The sequence below is a fragment of the Neolamprologus brichardi genome, chromosome 3 (assembly GCF_056152115.1).
Source record: "Neolamprologus brichardi isolate AB-2024 chromosome 3, ASM5615211v1, whole genome shotgun sequence".
Classification (NCBI taxonomy): Eukaryota; Metazoa; Chordata; class Actinopteri; order Cichliformes; family Cichlidae; genus Neolamprologus; species Neolamprologus brichardi.
In genome coordinates, this window is record NC_142106.1 from 13,637,110 (window position 1) to 13,659,450 (window position 22,341).

At 40.3% G+C, this 22,341-nt stretch overlaps 3 protein-coding genes across 3 annotated transcripts in view; 1 reads left to right on the forward strand and 2 right to left on the reverse strand.

The window, feature by feature from the left end:
• Window positions 1–305: 305 nt before the first annotated feature.
• LOC148103561 (coxsackievirus and adenovirus receptor homolog) lies at window positions 306–2,342 on the reverse strand. Its single transcript, XM_087838821.1, has 3 exons — window positions 2,206–2,342; window positions 891–1,238; window positions 306–584 (listed from the first exon to the last, which is right to left on the reverse strand). Exons 1-3 carry the CDS (start codon window positions 2,261–2,263, stop codon window positions 355–357), a joined length of 636 nt encoding a protein of 211 aa, XP_087694947.1. The 5' UTR covers window positions 2,264–2,342; the 3' UTR covers window positions 306–354.
• A 3,040-nt stretch (window positions 2,343–5,382) lies between these two features.
• The window catches only part of LOC102797571 (uncharacterized), a 38,298-nt gene continuing 21,339 nt past the window's right edge, over window positions 5,383–22,341 (forward strand). Inside the window, exons 1-2 of the mRNA XM_087838138.1 lie at window positions 5,383–5,473; window positions 5,553–5,798. Coding sequence (XP_087694264.1) covers window positions 5,383–5,473; window positions 5,553–5,798 — 337 coding nt within the window. The remainder of the gene's footprint in view (window positions 5,474–5,552; window positions 5,799–22,341) is intronic.
• LOC148103562 (matrix remodeling-associated protein 8-like) lies at window positions 12,509–21,733 on the reverse strand. The gene is made up of 4 exons (XM_087838895.1): window positions 21,633–21,733; window positions 19,983–20,330; window positions 13,069–13,428; window positions 12,509–12,818 (listed from the first exon to the last, which is right to left on the reverse strand). The coding sequence occupies exons 1-4, from the start codon at window positions 21,634–21,636 to the stop codon at window positions 12,685–12,687; spliced, it is 846 nt and encodes a 281-aa protein (XP_087695021.1). The 5' UTR covers window positions 21,637–21,733; the 3' UTR covers window positions 12,509–12,684.

Here is a 22,341-nt window from a genome sequence, read left to right on the forward strand (position 1 = left end):
CTGCTTTTCAGTCTGGTTACTACCGTTTATGTCAGAACCGATACCGGTACCCATCCCTAGTGTTTACACAGTAAGGGGGATGTACTACACCATGGTGCGTCACCTACACATCAGTACAGCAAGCTAAAATGCAGGACTAGCATGAGTTCTAATGATGGATGTTAAAATCGGCTTCCTGGATGCGTCCCGGAGTTGTGATGTTACACTGCTGTGCACAGCCCCTTTGTTAATCATCTTGCTAATCATCTTACTTGGGTGTTTTAAGCTTTAGCCGTGATTAAAGGTTCAGAAAAGTGCAAAGCTGCACAACCTCAAATATTTACAGCTTTATAGAATAGCAAAAGTCACAACCATTTAAGTAGAAACTGAGCAAAGTTGTCTCATCAGCTGGTAAAAGTTCATTTGCGAACCGACACTTGTATAATTTATGTGCGGGTTTTCCTTTTGTTTTTTGCGGATGATTACTATAATTAGAATTACAATACACATCATAATTGGAACAGTAACTGACACACCAAATATAAGTGGGAGAAACTTATTCATGTTTTTTCCATCCTCTTCTTCTCCACCCTTGATGTTTTCATCTGTGAACCAAGCAGATCAGAAACACCCGTGAGAACTCTGCTACTGATTGTACTGACAATACTTCTTGTTTTAAATTTTAAAACATATCTAACAGTCAGTAGACATGATGTCACTGCCAGCAGCTGATTGCTGATCATGTGACTGCAGATACAATCACTGGAGAGCATCCATGTCACCATTTTCAGCCACTAACAGGAAGGGGATGAAAAAACTTAAAACACCTTTCAAAATAAAAGAAGAGAAGCAAAGCCCTTCCATAAACAGCTGCGCTCTAAAAGCTGTAAGTCGAACCTCTACAAACCCACCTGAGTCTGTGACTGTGAGGTTGATGGAGTGCACAACCTCATGAACTACTTTTCCCTTCATCCTGGTTGTAATCTCACAGCTGTATGTTCCTGTATCGTTGATGTTGACGTTCCTCAGAATCACAGAAACATCTCCATCTTTCATCGATTGATCTTTCAGCGCCACTCGGCCTTTAAAGGATTCGTGCTGGTAGTTTTCATACAAACGATGGTTTTGGAAGAAGAACACATAACCCTGTGAGTTGAACTCAGGTTTGCTCCACTCTAACATGGTGATATCTAAACCTCTGGGACCCTGACACTGGAGGGTGACATTTTCCCCAGACCTCACTTTGACCTCTGTGTGATCTAAACACAAAGAGAAAAGAAAAAGAAAGCAAATATTGATAATGTGCTATACTGTCAATCTTGGACATTTTGTAATTATTTATTTATAAATTTTTTTACTAAACGACATTTTAGCCCTATTCTAGTAGTTTTGTACATTTATTCCAAACTTTAGTAACATTTTTGAAATCCAGTGTCTTTTACTCTGACATGTTATCAATATATAAATTGATGTATTTTGCACCCTTTTGACACCTTTGAGGCCCAAAACGTACAAGCAAAAAATCAGCCATAAAATCCTCATGCAACAATAGCTTTTTTTTTTTTTTTCAAATAATAATTCACTTAACTTGAGGAAATATCAAAATGATCAAACATTAAATCGGGATTTTGAGCCTTAACATAAGAATTAATAATCGTTTATTATTAACACCACAAAAATGGGATTGTTTTCCATGTAATAAATAGTATGGGGGTGGGGCATTGGTGGTTATTAGTGTCTTGGACATGTGAAAGATCAGCAACAAAACTGATTTGATTGCATTATTTTTATGTAGTGCCAGATTCATACATTCAAATAACTCGGTTTAACCAAACATGAAGCAAAATGATCAGAAAACGTCACACAAGATTTACTAACAAACACACACACACTTTGAATGTCTTTGTTATCTGGGGGGAGTGACGAGAGAGAACCAGAGTACAACATGTCCCTGCAGAAACCAGGAACCTGTAAAGTTTCGCTTTCATTCCGTGCACACCAGTCTTACTTTCCCTGCAGAGTGCAGAGTGCAATTTTTCACCACGTTAGTATCAAATATGATGACTTTACCCACCAACAATTCATGACAAATATTTTAAAAATACTTTCTAAACTCTAAGCTTACATTTTACTCCATATGTGGTGTCAAAACAAATGCACAAGCTCCTGCACTGCTGTTATTTACATTGTGGAAAGCCTGTCAGTTTATCTTACCGCTAAACGTACCTTCTAATGCAGAAGTCACAAATAATGCAAAGGAGAGGAAAACCACAAAAGACGACATTTCTGTAAGAAAATAAACGACGATCGAGCTGGGCAAGCCGTTTGTTTTGGTGCTGGTAGAGGCGTGTTTGTGTTTTTGAACAGGAACTCAGCCACGTAGCCCTACGTGGCTGAGTTCCGCTGTTTTGCTCACAGAAAAGACGCCACTTGGCGCGTCATTTGAATCTTCTTCCAGTTAGCAGACATTATCAGAGAGTCATGCAAACGGGTCTATGAAGATTATAAACGTGTGTGTGTGTGTGTGTGTAGAAAGCGAGCGCAAAATAAAAAAAAAGTGGTGGATATTTTGTTATAAATTGATATAAGAAGTATATAAATGAGCTCTTTTTCGTTGTATTGTTTATAATCTTGATGAAATGACTAAATGTTGTGGAGGTTGCACTAATGTTTTTGAGAATTTTCATTTTGATCTGAGAAAAGCACCAAAACAACTGAGAAAAACTGTAAATGAAGGAAAATCACTGCGTGACAAGCGGTCAGGGAGTGTCTGTAGCTCAGGTAGTAGAGCAGGTCACTTACTGTCAGTTCGATACCTTGACATGCAAAACCCCAGTTTGCTTTCTGACACATGTCTATGAATGTCCCTTGTTGGGCTTACAATCATAATGCAAGCAGTCAGACTGCCGCATATATACCCCTCTCGGAGGCTTTATAAGTAGCAACCTGCGACTGAAAAATATAAAATAAGGACGTTTTGCGTGCTTTATATAACTCTAGTTCTCACGCCTGTAGAATGTGTGTTGTGTCCGGTGCCCAAGGACACAATGACCGAGACTGTCCAAGCCGGGGCTCGAACCGGCAACCTTCCGATTACAAGGCGAACTCCCAACCCTTGAGCCACGACTCCTGACGGTGGTCTCCTTAACTGATGCATCACAGAAACTTTACTAAAGATGTAGTTCATTAGAACTTTTCGGTGAAAACAGCAATATATAAATATATATATTACTGTGGTGGACCACTAGAGGGCTCCACTTGCACCACAGAAGTGTGTTGCCGTGTTTTGGAGCAGTTGTGTGGTGATGAAGAATAAACCAGGAATGAGAATCGAGAGCTCTGGTGTAGAAACTGTTTACCTCTACACCGTAAAATAAAAATATTAAAATAACGCACAATTCTCCTGCACACACATAAACTGTAACATGCACATCACATTTACTCATATATCACAGGCTCTCATAGCTGTTATGTATCAACTCCCACATAACACATAAATGAGGCTGCAAGTCCTTCCACTGGAAAAGTACTGTTATGACACTACTAGAGTTCAGCTGATTCACTACAGCTTACAATTTCACATAAGCTCTTTTCAATAACATTCTGATTCTACATGACTTATTACATTAAAGGAAGCATGAACAAACCTTGTGCCACTGTCACTCAGGTACACACAGTCAACGTACATTTCTTTCTGCTTACTTCTCACTTTTACTGTGTCGTAAAAGCTACATTACAACTTTTTCTTTTTGTGGGATTACAGAAAAAAAATAATAATAACGTCACTTTAATACACCTTTAAAATTCACATTTTAGATACTTTTTTTTCCTTCAATTTCCTAGAAGTGCTGCAGAGAAGCCACAGAGCCCGCAAACTTTCTTACTGAGAGGAAGGAGGAGGGCTCGAGTGCTGCAGTGGAACAAAAAGGTCTCAGATCTGTGTGACACGATGGGACAAACACCTCTTCTGTGGCCGCTCTGTAAGTATCATGTGCTCTTTTTAGTAGTCTGTAGTCTGGTTGAGAGTGGCAGTGGGTTGAAGCCACAGGTATTTGCTTTTACTTAAGACTTAAAACCTGTGTTAATAACAAAAGGGAAAAGGGTGTAACAGTAAATGTGGTTGCACAGTATAAAAGGAAGCACAGGTGGATGCTTCAGGTGCTTTAATCCAGCTGGGTTTTTTGTGTTTAAGGTGAAATTTTAACAGCTACACAGTTTCATGCGACTAAATGAGTTAAAAACTCAGATTTACTGGTCGATGGTGCAGATGAACTACAGCGGTGTTAAACTGCATCCTCACCTCCCCCTACAGAGCACATCCTGTTTATCAGTCTGACATTCAGCTTGAGGTCACTGCCCCACAGGTCGAGTGGATATTTAGTATTTAAACCCAAAACACGCGAAAATCTATTGACTCTTTATCTCTTGGGCTTTCCTTTCAGTCATGATGTCGCTGCTATGCAATGAATGCTGTGCAATGAACCAAGGTGAGGAAGCTTTTTTTTAATGACAAATAAAAGAGCATAAAACAATTGTAACTGAGTCCCAAGTACCAAGACGTAGCACAACAATGGAGACAGATTAGGTTTACTATGTGTCTGTGAGAAATTAAACAAGCCTATAAAATTGTGATGATTGTTTAAAAAAAAAACAGTCCTGATTCAATAATGACAGATTTTAATAAATAATTATGAAGGCATTAGTACCATAGTCTCTAAATATCAGTTTATTCTTTTAACATCAGTAGAAGGGGGCAGGTTGTTAAATATAAAGTGATATAATGTTAAAATAAGAGGATTTAGGAGTTGGGTGATAACCAGCATGTGCACTGTTTAACACGGCTTTCTTGGTGCTGTAATACAGACACACTCAGCATCAGCCAGCAGATGTTTATGTTACTTTTGAAGGACCATATGTGGTCATAGATAAGCAGAGACACCCCATGCAAATTGTAGTCAAACAAAAAAAAAAAAAAAAAAGAGGGAAAAGCTAAATTGGCACTTTTCAGACTGAAGATGAACTGAGGAGCTGCAACATAACAAAATCTACCTGCCAGCACCTCTAAAGATTTCTTTTATGATACCTGTGCACGAGTTACACTCCTGGATCATCTTCTGCCTGCACCTTAAATACACCAACAAAGATTCTCTTGGTTTTCAACAAATGTATGTTTTCTTTGTGACAAAGTTATTCCTCATGTTTGGCTTTGTTGTAATCATTTCTCTCACAGCTCGTCTGACTGTGAGTCCCAGCAGCTCTCAGTTCTTTATTAGAGACTTTGTGTCTCTGAGCTGTGAGGAGGACGACAGCTCTGCTGGGTGGACTCTGAGGAGAAACACAAGCAAAGATCAGAGGACTCAGTGTGGAGATAAGTTTGGAAGCTTAGACAGTTCTTCATGCATCATGAACCACATTGTCCCACTGGACAGTGGAGTTTACTGGTGTGAGTCCAGAGAGGGTCCCATCAGTAACATGGTTAACCTGACAGTCACTGGTAAGCTGAGTGTGTGGAGTTAGTGTTGATGAAGCTGTGTGTAAATGGATGAAATGCTGTAGTTTGTCTCTGTGTTGAGGTGGATCAGTGATCCTGCAGAGTCCTGTCCTCCCTGTGATGGAGGGAGATGACGTCACTCTGCTCTGTAAAACAGAGACCACTCCCTCCAACATCACAGCTGCTTTCTATAAAGATGGCTCCCTCATCAGGAAGCAGCCTACAGGTCACATGACCATCCAGCATGTTTCCAGGTCTGATGAAGGCCTCTACAAGTGTGACATCAGCGGTCATGGAGAGTCTCCATCCAGCTGGATCACTGTCACAGGTGAGGTTTTTGCTTCTTTTACAGATTTTAGACTCAAAGAGAGTCAAACTAACCACAACAATTTGTATTTCTTAGTAGATGCAGGTTCTCCCACCTCTCCTCCTGAATCAGCTTCCACTGCCTCCCTCTCCTCATTTTCCTTTCCTCCTCAGCACTCCTCTGTTCCTCTCACTGTGCTGGCCATTGTTCCCTCCATAATTGGAGTGCTGCTGCTGCTGGTTTTACTGGTTGTATTGGTGAGACGATGTGTCTGGAGAAAACCTGACGGTAAGAGTCACATTCTGCTCAAATATTAATGCTTAAATATTATACTAGTTTTGAAAGACAGATCACCTAAAACTCAGTCTACCAAAATCTTCACAATTTTTCTCTGTTGAGTTTTGACACATTGAGCATCGTCTCTACAGCCCATAACCCCAACAGTGAGCAACTCAAACAGCACTGCAGACCAAACACATGTAGGTGTGATTATGGGGCGAGCTGTTCCTTTAAAAACTATTACATGATGCACAGCATGTGCAGCTTTCACACTTCTGTTTTTTTTGAGGACAAATTTGAGCCACAGAGTTAAATTAAAGTCACTATAGTGCATCGAAATGCTATATTTGGGCATCACATATTTAAGTTAGTTCTGTTAGCATCTCAATTCAGACACAGGAAAAAGCTATGTGTGAGATTTTGTGGTCAAAGTGTCAATGCTAGCAAAATTCTTCTGCTGTCCAGTTTCCTGTTACATTACATCTACATGTTACACCTAGCTGCAAACGGCTGTTACTGTTCCTTCTGGATGAAAAAACAAACCTTTACTTGTTGTTTCACCACAGAACTCCGAAAGATAGAAATAGTTCTACTTTTTGTGGCTTCACGCAGCTTTATACTTAAGCAAATCTTTCTTTTACTTTCCATTTTTAAATATAATTAACTGCCTTATATTAATATTCCACATGATGAAACAACAGCAGTAACAGTTCTATTGTTTGCATTTGGTTTTCAGGGAGAAGATTATCAGCAGGTGACCGTAATGGGTCAAAAAGGACAAGAGGTACAACAAGTTTCCTACAAGGTAAACGCTGAAAAATTTAATCTTCCTCTGAGGTTTCAATAAACCTCTTATTTATTCAGTCTAAGAAGTTAATGTTTGGAGTTTTTAATAAATATGTGTTTGCTCAGGTCAATATTTTCAGTACTTTCAGAGCTTCAGTTTATGACCAAATCCTGTGTGAACTACAAGTCATTGTGCGGAAGAAGAAGTAGCAGCTCTGTTACAGTCTAGTTTCAGTATTTAATTTAATTTAATTTAATTTAATTTAATATCACAAAAAGATGGAAAAATATTTCAAATTCATCCCAGTTTTTACTTGTCTAATGATTTAAAACATTATTAATATTAGAAAATCTTTCCATTTGATTTTTGCAGAGAGAGATGCTGCAGCAGCTGTCACTTACTCATCAGTGAGAAAAACAACAGCAGAAGGCCAACATGGATCAAAGATGATGAGAGGTACAGATCAGCTTTCCCGTTAGATAATCATGTGTTAGATGGATTGTGATAACATTTGGTTCAGATTTTGGTGATTCTTGCAGGATGGACTGCAGGTCAGCCTCTAATTTTTTTTAATCATCATTTCATTCAGTTCTTTGTCTGTGTTTGTTGATTTCACGGTAGCACAATTAAGTGAGATCATTGTTTGTTATAAGAACAACACACTAGACTAAAAGGTGGAGATTTAGTTGGATGCAAAATTGCTTTAAAAGATTTCAGTCCATTGCACATGCTCAACACGCAAATCAAACTTTGTTTAGGGAGTTTTTTCAAAAGATAAGACTTCATATTATTAAAAAAAACTTATTTGCATTTAGAAGTGACCTTTCAACAGGCAGACAGAACCTCAGGACTTCCTTATTAAATTAAGCGGCGCAGTGTTGGGAAGGTTACTTTTAAAATGTATTCCATTACAGATTACAGATTACATGCCCCAAAATGTATTCTGTAACGTATTCCGTTACGTTACTCAATGAGAGTAATGTATTCTGAATACTTTGGATTACTTAATATATTATCATGCTGTTTACAACTACATGAATGTACTATTGCTGTGATTTATTACTGTTACTGAAGGTCCGCGGCTCTGAACCGTAGTAAAGGGACCTCTGGCTAATACGGTGGGTTCTGTGTCGGCTCGTAGCTGAAAACTAGCTTTACTTTGTTGGCTGGGTCAACTTTGCTAGCAGAGACAGAGAGAGGCGTTGAAAGGCTGCTCCAACAGAACTTATTGTTTTTGGAGGAGAACACGAACACGGTGTACAGTCGAGTCTTAATAGTTTACTTACAACTGGGCTCGTCAGGCTCTCTTCTTGGCTGCAGTGGTTATTATTATATTTACATGCTTCCAGCTCCCGTTTTTGCTCGATGACAGCTCGTACTTTTCCTTTTTCTCCCTCCCTCGCTCACAGACACATAACGGGTATGGCAGTCCATTCTCCCTGCAGCACGGACTACACTGCCTATGATGCTACATTCTTTAGAGCTATACCTGTAGCATTCTGCCTGTTAGCTTAGCACAACAACAACAAAAAGGCCTCTCTCACCCAGGAAACAGAGAGAGAGAGCGTCACACTGTAACCATGGCAACCGTAACGCTGCCGCCTGGAACAACAGAACGTAGCTGTCAAACAAAACCCAAACAGTCCTGACCCGCCACAATATGAAACAGGGAAGTACCGCCGTGTAATCCATTTATTTCAACAAAGTAACTGTATTCTAAATACCACCTTTTTAAACGGTAACTGTAACGGAATACAGTTACTCATATTTTGTATTTTAAATACGTAACGGCGGTACATGTATTCCGTTACTCCCCAACACTGACAGGCAGTACAAAGCACACAGCAGAGGGACCCTGACGCTGGAAAACACTGAGGCCCATGCGCAGCTGTGTCCACCCTGTGTTAAAGAAGTTGAAAGAGAGACTTCACTCTGAGCGTCAGGCTGTCGGATACAAATTTATTGTTCGTAATTTTATTTTAAATTAGTTTCAGAGGTTTGCAAGTTTGTTTCCTTTACAAGATGCAGTTTGTCAAAGTGTTACATTGTTTTGACACATGAGCAACTCTGTGGTCATTAAGCTTCCTGTTTTGAGAACTAAGTAGAGTTGTTAAAGTTCCTTCAGTTTAAAGCTTTACTTTTCAACTGTAATTCATAGATTTAAATTTTATTATAGATTTATTTCATCCTAAAATAAAAGGTTATGTGTCTGTTACATGACTTTGTCTTGTTTTGCAGTCAGTGATCCACCTGCAGTTTATTCATCAGCGCACAGAACAGGTGGCATCACCTATGGAGAAATCACCATCAGGACAAACAGACAGAGAGGTACAGCTCTTCGATGTTGACTTCAAAATCTCTCTTATGTATAGAAAAATTCCAAACCTAAATCAAAATTTGAAAAAGCTCAGATCTCAGCCTGCAGCAGCAAACACAGTGAAAAGCACCATTAGTTCCTCTGCACTGTGGAGGGATTAACCTGGTGAGATGATGGTGGTTATCAGCTCCACGTGTCAGACTGGTCTTATACAAAGGAAGAGAAAACTATTTTAGAAGGATATGATATGAAGAGATTAAACACAACTTCTGGAGAGAAATCAGGGTTTGTGTGTGAGATAGAAACCATGTGATGTAAATATAGTATGAAAAAATGTTCTTTAAATATAAATTGGTGTGAATATATGATTTTTTTTTTTTCGCATTTTGAAATCTGAGGCAATGTTGAACATGGAAATTTCATGTACCATTAAATATATAACCCTTAAATTTTAGCTGGCCTTTCTTACTATAAAAGTGAATCAGGATCTGTTGGGTTAGATACTTCAAAAATGCCTACTGGCTGGTTAAATCATGAAAAAAAAACATTCAAGCAGTCCTGCAGAATGGCATATTTGAGCATGCACTAATTATAAAAACTTTATCGTGCAAAAGACAAATAGTGAAAATTTCTGTATAATATGTAATTTTACAGTAATTCAAAATAAATCACATGGAATACTTTTTAACACAAAAATCTTAGTTACGAAATGAAGAAAATGCTTTTCTTATTAAACTTTTGTGCCAGATTGAGCAAATGTAACCTTAATAGAGCAACTTTGGTACTTCAATTGTACTTTAATCATTATTGAGGAAACACATTTGGCAAACATATGCATTTTCTTTCTTTTTTTTTTCATTTTCGAGGACTCTGAAAATTTAGGTTAAGTTTAAAATATTCTAAGATGCATGAAAAACACAACAACCCAATGTTGTCAATGTAAAAATTTTCTAACATAAAACAAAACAAACAAACAGCAAAACAATTAAGAGTAATGAAAAAAGGATTAGTAGCTTATTTCATGTAAGTCTAGTCTTGTCCGATACAAGACACTGCCCCTCACCTCCAAATCCAACCTAATCCTAATACCACATCTTCTACAGGTAAGGAGGAATCAGGCAGTCTGCAAACTGACTGCTAGACTGAATGCTGAAAAAAATTCCAATACACATATGCTTTTAATGCCTTTTAAAAATTGTATTTTTTACAATTTTACAAATTGTGGACCATAAAATTTAAATAATGAGCAGAAGGTCTATGAAAATTTATGATGAAATTAGTCAGAAAAGAGGTGGAAATACAAGGAATCCTTTTGTAAGTTAGCAGAGGTATCAGTGCAACAACTCTGTCATTCAGACTCGATCTGATTACAGCTACAATAAATATTTATACATATAGTAATTGCAGAAATCCTGAAATTCAGGAAATTCGCTGTCTTATACAGTGTATAAGACAGTGTTATTTTTATTCTTTCACCTGCAGTGTCAAACTCCTCCTGCTCACCTGACTCTGTGGATATCCCCTCTGTAATAAACAGAGCCGGTGCACGTTTTTCTCATGTTTACCTCCTGACATCTGAACTTTCTCTAATCTGTGTGTTTGTGTTCAGATCTTCCACCAGAGCCAGCCGTCATCTACTCTTCACTGAAGCTGAGCCACACACCTTCAACGAAGTGTAACCAGTCTAACCAGTGACGTCCAGCTGGCTGCTACATCCCTGCACTCCTCTCAATATTATATATTATTTATTTAATCATATTCTGTGTGTTTACAGTTGTACAGCTGCACTGAACCAGTTTGAATGTAGAGCTTAGTGCTCTTAGTGCTCCTAGGTCTCGGCTGAAGACCAGAGGAGACCGTGCCTTTGCCCTTGCCGCACCCAGTGTCACGGTCCTGGGTCAGTGACCCAGTGTTTTGAGTTTCTTGTGCCTCTGAGTTTTTTGTATTATGTTCTCAGTTCTCTTTGTTGTCCCAGCTTATTCTTTAGTGTCTTAGTTTGGTTTTCTTGTATTCTGTTTAGTTCTCTGAGTATTTAGTAGCTCCCCTCTGTCTTTGTTGTTGGTATTGTCTGTGTTTCTTAGTTGCTCTGTCTCCCCTAGTCTAGTTTGCGTCTTCCTGTTTTACTTTGAAGGTCTGTGTCTCATGTGAGTGTATCCTACTTTGCTCCCTTGTCTCGTCAGTTCTGATTTCTCCCAGCTGTGCTCTCCTTCTGTGTCTCATTCCCCTCGTTACTTCCCAGTGTATTTAAACCCTGTTTCTCTGAGTCAGTGTCGTGTCGTCCCTCTTGCTGTGTGGATCTCCCTGTGACTTTTAGTTCATTGTTCCCCAGTTTAGCTTAGTTTACTTTGTATGCTCGTTTTTCTGTGACCAGCAAATAAAGCTGTGATCTTGAGTTTATCCCCTGAGTCTGTGAGTCCTGCACTTTGAGTCCTCATCTCCTGCCTGCCACACAGCGTTTCATGACACCCAGGTTATGGAATACTCTTCCTCTTCACATTCGCGCATCAGATTCCATTCAGTCTTTTAAATCACGTCTAAAAACGTATTTGTTTAACCTGGCATTCAAGGCTAATTAGGGTAATTTACATCTGGCTTTGCATTTAGATTATGTAATTATTTTATATTTTATTTATATCTGTAACTTATATTTTATATTGTGATTTTTTTATCTGTATCATGATTTTACTGGAAAGCACTTTGGTGTACTTCGGTCTTTAAAATGTGCTATATAAATAAATTTTGATTGACTGATTAAATATAATACAGTCACTGAATACACCTGTGAAACATTTGAGATTCAAAAACTGTTTTCTTACCTAAAGCAGAGTCAACAGACTTCAGCCTGCATGTTTGTGCCTGAAGAGCTCATCTTTGAAAACAGCTGCAGTCTCAGATATTAACAGTGGATTTTGGGTGTTATTGTTATTACCATGGCTATTACTGTTATTGTTAATGTTGTTGTTAATATTGCTACTATCCATCCATTCACTGCCGCTTATCCTTTTCAGGGATATTATTGCTACTATTTTTGTTATAAATGTTGTTAATTTTATTACTTTGGTAGTTAATGTTGTTACTGTTACCTACTCTAATCAACTTGCAATGGTTCACCAGGGTTTTCCTTTAGGTAATACTACCTGGCACCAGATACTAAAATAATACCTGCTCAGGGTTCATGTGACATTGTCAGACTGCATATCTCATATTTGCTGGTCAACAGCGTCACTCAATGAGTCACGAGAGTGTCTCTTTCACCAAAATCAAAAGCGTCATTTTGAAACCTGGTAAAGGGGAAAATGGCGACAAAAACCAGCACCGAAGCCCCCAAGACTGATGAAATGCCACAGACCAGTTTAGTTTCAGTTTTATTTGTCATATGCAAGTAAGCACAGGGTCTACATTGCAATTAAATATATTTGACGAAAGGAAGACAGTCACTCAGCAGTACAATACAGTAAAAGATAGTAAAAAAACAATATATGTATAAAATATAGTGGAAAAATACAGTAAAAAATGTTAACAGACTAAATATCGTCTGTAAGGGTTTTAGGAGGAGGTTTTAGTTTTATAAAGATCGCCAAAGCAGCAATCACAGCAAAAAGTGACAAAGCAGCTACCAGTACAGCATGTCCTCTATTGACTCCATCCTCTGTGTGTCCTCCTGGCTGACCTGCAGGTGAGAAACAGGTGTGAGGTGTCAGCTGTCAGGTAGGTGATGAGTGAAGAACAGAACAGAATCCATTTCCTCTTCAAACTGCTGTCAGACATTATCTACTGCACTCTGATCACATCACTCAGACCAGCTGCTTTCTACAAAGTCTCATCAACAACATCTTTAGAAACAAACATCAACAACCAGGAAGCAGCTTCACCTCTGATCACACACACACTCAACTCTACTCACTCACCTGGAGGATCAACACTCAGGTTGATGACACTGATAGGGTCAGTCTCCAGATGAGCTCTCTTCCTGCGATTTGTTCTTCTCCTGAAGACACGACACTCGTATGTTCCTCTATCAGCAGTCGTGACACCCTTCAGAATCAAAGACACGTCTCCATCCTTCATCTGTCTGTCCTGCAGCTCCACCCGGTTCTTAAAAGATGGATGCTGCTCGTCTGGATCAACCTGTTCATCCCGATACAAAAGAACATAATCTTTTCCAAGGTCAGCTCTGCTCCACTTTACAACTTCTTTGGAATTGCTGTCGATGTTTGGAGCTCGACATGGCAGAATGACGTTCTGTCCAGCTGTGATGTTTATCTGAACTGAAAGAGAGGACGCAGAGAGAGGTTAAAACAAAGTGCAAACATTCATTTCTGCAGCACTGATCACCATGAAGAGCTACAAATACCGATCACAAGTCCAGGTTAGCACATGGACTTGTGAAATGCACTCAGCTGATTTCACCACGCAAAGTGTGATGAGCGATAAGAGGTGTACGTTACTTGACTGAAGCAACAGATTCAGAGTACTTTGACCTCTCTCTGGGCCAATAATAACTGCTGTATGCTTTGCCCTCGTTTGAGCTCAGTGAGGCAGACACGCATGAAAATAAACATGTAAAACTCACAAACCATAGCATGCAAAAAAACAAAAAAAAGCAACCAATAAATATAACTGCGAGGAAGTCGGTATCAAACATGTCAAAACCTACCACAACAGGAAGCTTCTCATTTGATCGAAATATTAACACATCAGACATATATAAAAAAGCATGCTTTTGTTGAAACTTGTAATGAAGATTTTTCGACCCAAACTAAAGTCTGAGCCAATATCTTATTTATTTAATCGTATTTATTTTCTGTATAAAGATGCCTCGAACCAAAGGGAAAACATTTAAAACCCTATCTGTGTTTTTCTTTGAGTTTCCAGTTACACAAATACAAAAATCTCCTTTACCAAACAAGGATTGATAAAACTGCCTCCAGAGCCCCTCTGAGCATGAAAAAAAGGCCACACTTCAGAAATCCAAAGCACTCCTCCATAAACACTGATTAATCAAAGTAATGGATTCCTGCAGCTCTCTGATAATAATATATGTTCTGTCTCTATAAAGGACGACTTTTAAACTTACTAACCTTACTAGATCACCATGGTAACTCATATTGAACCTGGTGGCAAAAGCAGTATTTAGACTTGATAGATATTCAAGAAGAAACCTTTGAGCTTCCAAATGTCCTTAAAGAGCTGAAATTTATAAAAGTACTCGTTATTAACAACATGATGTACATGTTTCATTAATGAGTCTAGTCCTTTAATGTTGCATCTGGAGAAATTTTTCCTGAACTGCCTGGTAGCTTAAACTTTAATAACACAGCATAGTATTTTAGATGTATTTTTTAAAAAACTGGCAACATTTTAAATTATTGAAGAAGTTTTAAAATAAACAATATTGAGTACAAAGTAGGATACTCCATCTAATATACAGTGGAGTAGTTTGGAAAGCAGTAAAATCATCAACAACAAGAAGTTGATTCTGTTCGTCTGTTTCGTCAGAGCCTGCTTTACTTTCTCTGCAGCCTGGCACCATGTTAGCGTCAAAAACATTTTTGTTGGCAAATTCCTTCTAAACTCGCTCACATTTTCTTCCATCTACGGTATCAGACGAGCTGCAGCAGCTGTTTGCATTTCCCCGGAAGCGTGAAAATGCTGCAGTATAGTTTCACTGTTTACATCCTTGATGGATGAGTCATTTCTTTTGGCAGCCTCTCGGTTCATGTTACCTCAAAACGCAAGAAACTCACCTTTCAACGCAGAAGCCACCAACATCGGGAGGGAGAAGAAAACTACAACAGACGACATTTCTGCAGGTCGCCCAACGGTCGGCCCGCTGTTTGGTAGTGGGGGGCGGATCGATCCAAATATAGATGGCACATACAACCCCAGTATTGTGAAAGGATCAATGTTTTTCTCTGTTCTGCAAGGATTCGGGTCTCCGCAGGGACTTTCCCGTTCCTCCAGGGAACTCTATGTTGTTATTGTCCTACTGCCACGTGACTCCGTGATCAAGCGGAGAGAGGAGGAAGGAAATTCCCCACAAACACCCCAGCAAAATATATATAGAGAGAAACAGGGAAGCTCATGTCGTAGTTTTTATTTTCCTTGTTTATTTCAGTCTGTTTTAGTCTGTGACTTTAGTCTTTGGCGCGGTCTGTGACAACAACACAAACAAAGGTCAGCTGGTCACATCTCTGTTTCAACATCTGCTTCCTCTTTGTCAGGGTGGCGACAGTGTGGGGACAGGCGGGGGATTTAGAGATCGAAGTTCAAAATAATTTAAAATCAGGACACAGACCCTGGTAAGAAGTAATCCTCGCTGGCTTTTAAAATGACCGCAGCAGTTATGATAAGCAGTGATCCTGCTGAACCATTATCAGTGAAGATTAAATGAGCTGCAGGACCTCTGGGTTAGACTCAGTGTGAGCTTGGTGATCCTAATATACTGATCGCTGAGTGTAAATCTGCTATACTTCAGGCGATGCTGTTTGTTTGTGTAGCAGGACTCTGATCATAACGCTCTCACATGCTTATCATTTGCTGCTCGTTGCTCTTCTACAGTGACCACAGTGACAGTTGCACATTACAGCCCTGAGACTTAAAACTGCATGCACTGTTTGTTCGTTTATTGCTCCACCAAGTGTAACTTCAGTAGTGTTGTAAAGACCCACCTTTTAGCACATCCCAGCACACCCACTCACTTCACCAGATGCACCTTGTTTAGTTCTCTCACCTTTGATTGGGTGTGGTGCTTGTCCTTAAATGCACTCACCTGTCACACATTATATAAGGACTGCATTTACTTTTGGCTCACTCTTTCTTCACTCCCACACGGGGCGGCAGCAGAGCATTGGCAGTCCATGTGTGTCTTTCCTTCCTTCCTTCCTTCCTTCTTTTGCTTTATTGATTCGAGAATTATTGATTTGAGAATAAAATGAGAACCCCGTGATTAGATGACTGCTTATTCTTATTCTCATCGGATGAGCCCATGATGCTAACTACTCAACCCTGAGCCTTCCCTTCCTTCATAACAAGTAGCGTACTTCCTTTTTCTAAACTGTGGGCAGGCTGCGCGTACAAACACTAAAAGAAACAGCGAAGCTCAACTGACTTGAAACCAAAGCTGATCACTGACGCCCTCTGTTGCTGTTGATCAGCTCTTAAAGCCACAGACGCAGTTTTTACTCAACGAATAAAGTGGTAACTGATACTACATGATAAAACTATGAGATGGTCACATGAGGAAAGGTCGCTATTATATCTGAAACTGTTCCCTGAGTCAAGAAGTTCACTTTACGCGCACAAGCTGACTGTCATTCAGCTTCATTACCGCGAGAAGAAGCAGCTGCGCTGTACAGCACATCTCCCACAAACACGGTTTACAGTTTAAAGTGGAGAGAAACATCATGCTGTTCACAGCAGCCACATGAAAAGCGCAACATATTAATCCTCCTTCTCCGGTGCCTCTCAGAAAATGAAGCCGCTGCTTCTTCAAACTCGATAAAATGTGGCGATCGACTTCCGCCCTACTACCAGAGAGAGAGAGAGAGAGGGGGGAGAGAGCGCACAGAATACAACCCACAGCTTCACCAAGGTCATCCACAGACACGTGTAGCGTATGTGTGATGGTAAAGGATGAAGGCTGTTACAAGAAGTTTGAGCAGATACAAATGTCAGGAAATCAACGTGGGAATTTCCAGGGATTTGGTGTCGGTGCCATTGCGCTGAATAAAGAAATAAAAACTCACCTGTTCATTGTTTTTGGGCTCCAGGCTTAACCCTCAGGTAGCCCGGTCAGGCGCCTCCGCAGCCAGATAAGAAACTCCGATAGAGGAAAAAAAAGAGCAAATCCCTCTTCAGTTTAAAAAAAAAAAAGCTGTGAAGACTGGAACTCCCACACTCCTCTGAGAGACTGTTTTCACCAGGTCGCAGCAGAGAAAAGCCAACCTGCTCAGGGAGACTGCAGCCTGCAGCGGGTCTTCCGCTAAAGCCCCTCCTCCAGCATCAACGAGGATGGCACTTCATAGATGCATGTTATCTAGCCTCTCTGTCTTATGTATGAAATATTTTGACTTGTATTTTTCTTTTTAAAGCGTACAGTGGCATGATGCATTGAGTGTTTCCTTTTCAGTCTTCACTCACTATGTATTAACAGACCTCTCTGTATTGAATCATATCTATTATTAATCTCTGTCTCTCTTCCACAGCATGTCTTTATCCTGTTTTCCTTCTCTCACCCCAACCGGTCGCAGCAGATGGCTGCTTCGTTCTCCAATTAATTTTGGTGATTTTATTTCTGATTTTTGCTTTATTCTTATTAAAGCAGAGAGAAGGAGAGAAGATGATGAGAAAGTAAAACAGCATCCAGAGACAGTTCATATTCTGACATGTTCTTTTAAAGTTACACCCAGTAGCGGTTTTTGATATAGTGGACACGGGCGGTTCCCCAGGGCGGCATCGTGGTGGGGGTGGCATCACGGGCATCGGCAAAAAAAATGCTCGTACTCATGCTGCCCCGACATCATGCCAGCGCATATTGGGAATGGCATAGGCACCGATCGGTTTTCTATTGCACATTTGCCGGGAGTAAGGGCGCCCTCCGTTTGCGAGGTGCGTCTGCTGCTTGCGGCACTGGAAGGAGAGGGCGGGGCGGCGGGGGATTCTCTGGCTGGCTGGAGCAGCGTCTAATAACCAACTCGCAAAATAAAACAAAAAGAATAACAAAACAACAAACACGAAAACACCAAAAGTTGTGATACAGACTCATAATTTGCACTGATGTTTTTTTTTCGAAATTCTATACACGAAAAGTGAGCGCGAGAGCCCTCGGTGCGCCTGCTCGCTGCTGAAGTCAAAGTAAACTTTATTGTCATCTCCGCTACATACAGTCCAGTATAGAGAGACGAGACGACGAGGCTCCAGTTACAGCAGTGCAAGTAAACAAACAATAAATATAAGAAGAGTAAGAAAACAAATTTACACTTTAGGACCAGGAGTAAACTGATTGCTCGTATTTAAACTGCTATGACTTGTTGGGCTATAAGATGTGAAACATATGTCAAATGCATCCCTCATTGATGACATAAAGTCCTCTTGAGCCACAAACAACATTCGTGTAACTGTTGTGCCCTTAAACAGGGGAAATAGTGAGGAGAGGTGAAAGAACAGCACAGACACGCAGCTCTTACTCTCACTCGTCTGTATTGAGTGAAGGAGGAAGCGCGCGAACCCACCTACTGGAGCCCTGAGGCATTACCAATGGATCGACGCACAATCAACCCAGGCAAAACTTTCACTACTTATCTCCCTCTATATTCCCACTGCATATTCTATTCGAAAACAGTCAAAGCAACAAATAAAACATTAATAAAGGCATCACATGAAACGTAAGGAACAGAGATGTACAACTTCAAAACTAATCAAATTTATGATCCACCACATAACGAGGTTGAAGCCGCAATCAGTTTTTGGCAGTGACTTTTATATAACCTTTATTTGTGCAGTTAAAAAAAAATCTCATTAACATTAAAATTTCTTTTGTCAGAGTAAGTTGCCCAAAGGACAGCAGAAATGGCAGCAAATATTACAATAGTTCAGTAAAAATATTTTAAGTGGGGATAAAGGACCAGATTGTTTATAATGTAAGCAGAGTTGTAAAGATACTTGAAAAACAGATCATTTTTTAATTCTACATATAACGCCTTTGTAAACGCTGTTCACCGAAGTCTATTTACCAACATACGTAAAGATATTACACATAAAAAATACATTGTAAATCAGTTTTTGGCACAATACCGGCTGCTTCCAAATAGAGCACATTTCATTCATAATGTTGTAAATCCAAGCCCGTTATGTATTCATGATTTGAATCCTGGGTTGTGTGAAATCCCAGAAATAACCCCTAGACAAAGTGAATCTGTGAACTAAGGTGTTGGTCTATTAGGTCATGTTGTGGTGATCCTCGAGTTGAGGGATGGTGTTTATACTGGAGTGCAAAATTAAAACCAATGGAAGATGGACAAGAAAAGTTCAAAGCCATCAGGTCCTCGGTTTAGTTTGAGGTTAAACAGGTCTGACCATTTCATGCCAGCTGTTCACACCGTCCATCATGTTGGTATGATTTGGATTTTGATGATTGCTTTTTTCTGTAGATATTTAAAGTAACAAAAAGCATAACACCAAGAAAAAGTCCGCATGAAAGAATTAACACAATAGCATAAATACATACATCCCTGTGTCCTCTTTCTTTCGAGTCTCCTTCTGTGAAACCTGCAAAAAACAAAACAAAATACAGGTTTGTAGACTCAGCTACCAGGTAGGCTGTAAATAGTTCTTGTTTTACAATTTGAAATATCTGTAACATTTGGTAGAGGTGATGTCAAAGCTGCTGGCAGTGAGCTGGAAGTGATAAATGTGTCCGTTTAGCTAATAACTGCAGGGTAGCATCTCTGTGCTGATGTTTCATACCACTTTCATTCAGCAGTGTGTCACTTTTGTTTTCTTTTTCAAACTGTTGCATGTCTATCATGTGCAGAACCTTTCAAAATAAATGCATAAAACACGCAGAAGTATGTGTAAGTATCCACCCTCCACAACAGGAAGCTTCTCGTTGGATACAACTATTTCTATATCACATACGTACAAGCAGAAGGAAAGTTAGCCCACTGTTAGAGCCTCCTGTGAGGATTTCATGAGGTACTTTACCCGGACAGAGAACCACTCTGAGCATGGAAAAAGCCAACATCATACCTCTGAGGTGTGAAGCATACCTTTAAAAACAGCTGTTCTGTTAAAGCAGTCAGCTCAACCTCCACAAACTCACCTGTGTCTGTGACTGTGAGGTTGATGGAGTGCTGGAACTCGCTGATGACTCTCTTGCCACTGCTTGTCTTGCTTGTTGTAATCTCACACGTGTATATACCTGTATCGCTCATGCTGACGTTCCTCATAGTCACAGAAACGTCTCCATCTTTCATGGACGAGTCTCTCAGCTCCACTCGGCCTTTGAAGGACTCGTGCTGGTAGTTCTCGTACGAGCGCTGGTCTTGGAAGAAGAACACATAACCCTGTGAGATGAACTCAGGCCTGCTCCACTCCAGCAGGGTGATGTGTGCATCTGTGGGACCCCAACACTGAAGAGTGGCATCTTGTCCAGGCCTCTGTCTGAGCTCTGTGTCCAGAAAAAAGAAAGAGGAGAAAAACAAAACATTAATAGCATGTTATACTGCACATCATGGGCATGCATTATGCAGAAGAACACGCTGGACTCCATTTCTACCACCTATACGTCAGCAGACAGTCACAACCTGAGACCTCTGACAGCAACACTATGGATCACAGCAAGTACTGAACTCTGAACTGTTGTTGTAGCAAGTAGAAGGTCAGAGTTTACAGTGTCACAATAATGGCTCTCATCTTGTGAGGTCACCATGGTAACTGATGCATAACCTTCCCTGTTTTCTAAAGGACTTCGGTTTAAAACCAGCTGCAAACATCACATTTACAAGGCAGAAGAGACCACAGGATATCTGACCATACATAAATGCAGCTTGATTCTCAGGCCCATCTCTGGCTCTGTGCTTTCAAACAGATGTATTACATGAACGTGTGCTTGTTCGTCATGTCTCTAAACGCGTGAACTCACCTTTCAATCCAGAAGCCAGTAAGATGTGAAAGAAGAAGACCACGACCAACGACATTTGTGCAGACATTGAACGGGAATTGGCGCGTACTGTCTGAAATTTGAGTGGTTAGTTTCACTTTCACATTCACGCCCATATGTCGCTAATATAAGCTCATTGTATGCAGGTCCCTGAACACTCAGTGTAACTTGGGGACTTCCTGTTTTTGTTTACTGTCTGTGAGCAGACAGTAAACACCTACAAACCTCCTTCTTTCTGCAGACACTTCTGGTGACATCACGACACAGTTATTAAAATAAACCGCGATGCTTTTGAAGCTCCGGCTCTCCCAACCCATTTTAAACCAAAGCTGATCACTGACGCCCTCTGCTGCTGCTGATCGGCTCCTAAAGCCACACGTGCAGTTTTTACGCGACGAATAAAATGTTCACTGACACCACACGGATTAATATGTGATGAGAGCCAGCATGAGATGGTCACAGGAGCATAAGGAAACATTAGGCGCACACCCTGACTGTAAACCAGCTTCACCACCGCGAGAAGATGCAGCTGAACCAGCACATCCCCCACAAACACGGTTTGCAGGTTAAAGTGGAGAGAAAAATCACGCAGTTCACAGCAGCCACATGAAAAGTGCAATTTGTTAACCCTCCCTCCCAGCTGCTACAAGCTCATTCACAGACACGTGTTACAGATGTGTGACGGTGAAGGGTGCTATAAGAAGTTAGAGCAGATACAAATTTCAGGAAGTCAAAAGTAGGAATTTCCTGGTGATTTGGTGTCGGTGCCATTGCGCTCAAGTAAGAATTAAAAACCAACTAAAAACTCACCCATTCATTGTTTTTGGGCTCCAAGTTGGGCTCAAGAGTCTCGGACAACTGGCTGGCTTCTCTCGCTGCCCCGGGGTGTAGCTGAACCTTTTCCCTGGCGAGCAGCTCGCTCCCTCTGATCGCAGAGGAGTTTTGCCCCATCATTCTGTTCGGGACGCATCAGCCAGATTAAAAACTCCATCGAGGAAAAATAATAGCGCAAATCCACCTTAAGTGACAACAAACGCAAGCTTTGATCCACCATGACCGAAACGTGACTGTTTTTTCAGAGATCTGCGTCTAAATGGATGTCAGTGCCTGTCTGACGCGTGAGGTGCGTGGGGGGAAAAGTCACTGTTTTCCTTCAGAGCTCCCCCTACTGGCTGTGACGAAGACATCCAGGCTTTATTCAGACTACAAACGAGAGGGAGTCACATTTATTGTAACAACAACAATGATTTGATTTAAAATAAATAAATAAGGATGTTTTATAAAAGTCTGGATCTCACAGCTGTGTAGCCTACATGTGGGGTATTTTTTACAGCAAAGCTGTGTTTTTGCATGGATCTCTTCCACTTTGCTTAACTTTGAAAAATAATTAGGTGACACAAATGTTGCGTGGGGTCGTTTTTTTTTATCCCTTGTAGGGTTAATATTACTATTATTATTCTTTATTATAATTCTTTTTTTTTTAAATTAGTCCGGATTTTTAATGCAAATACTGTCATGG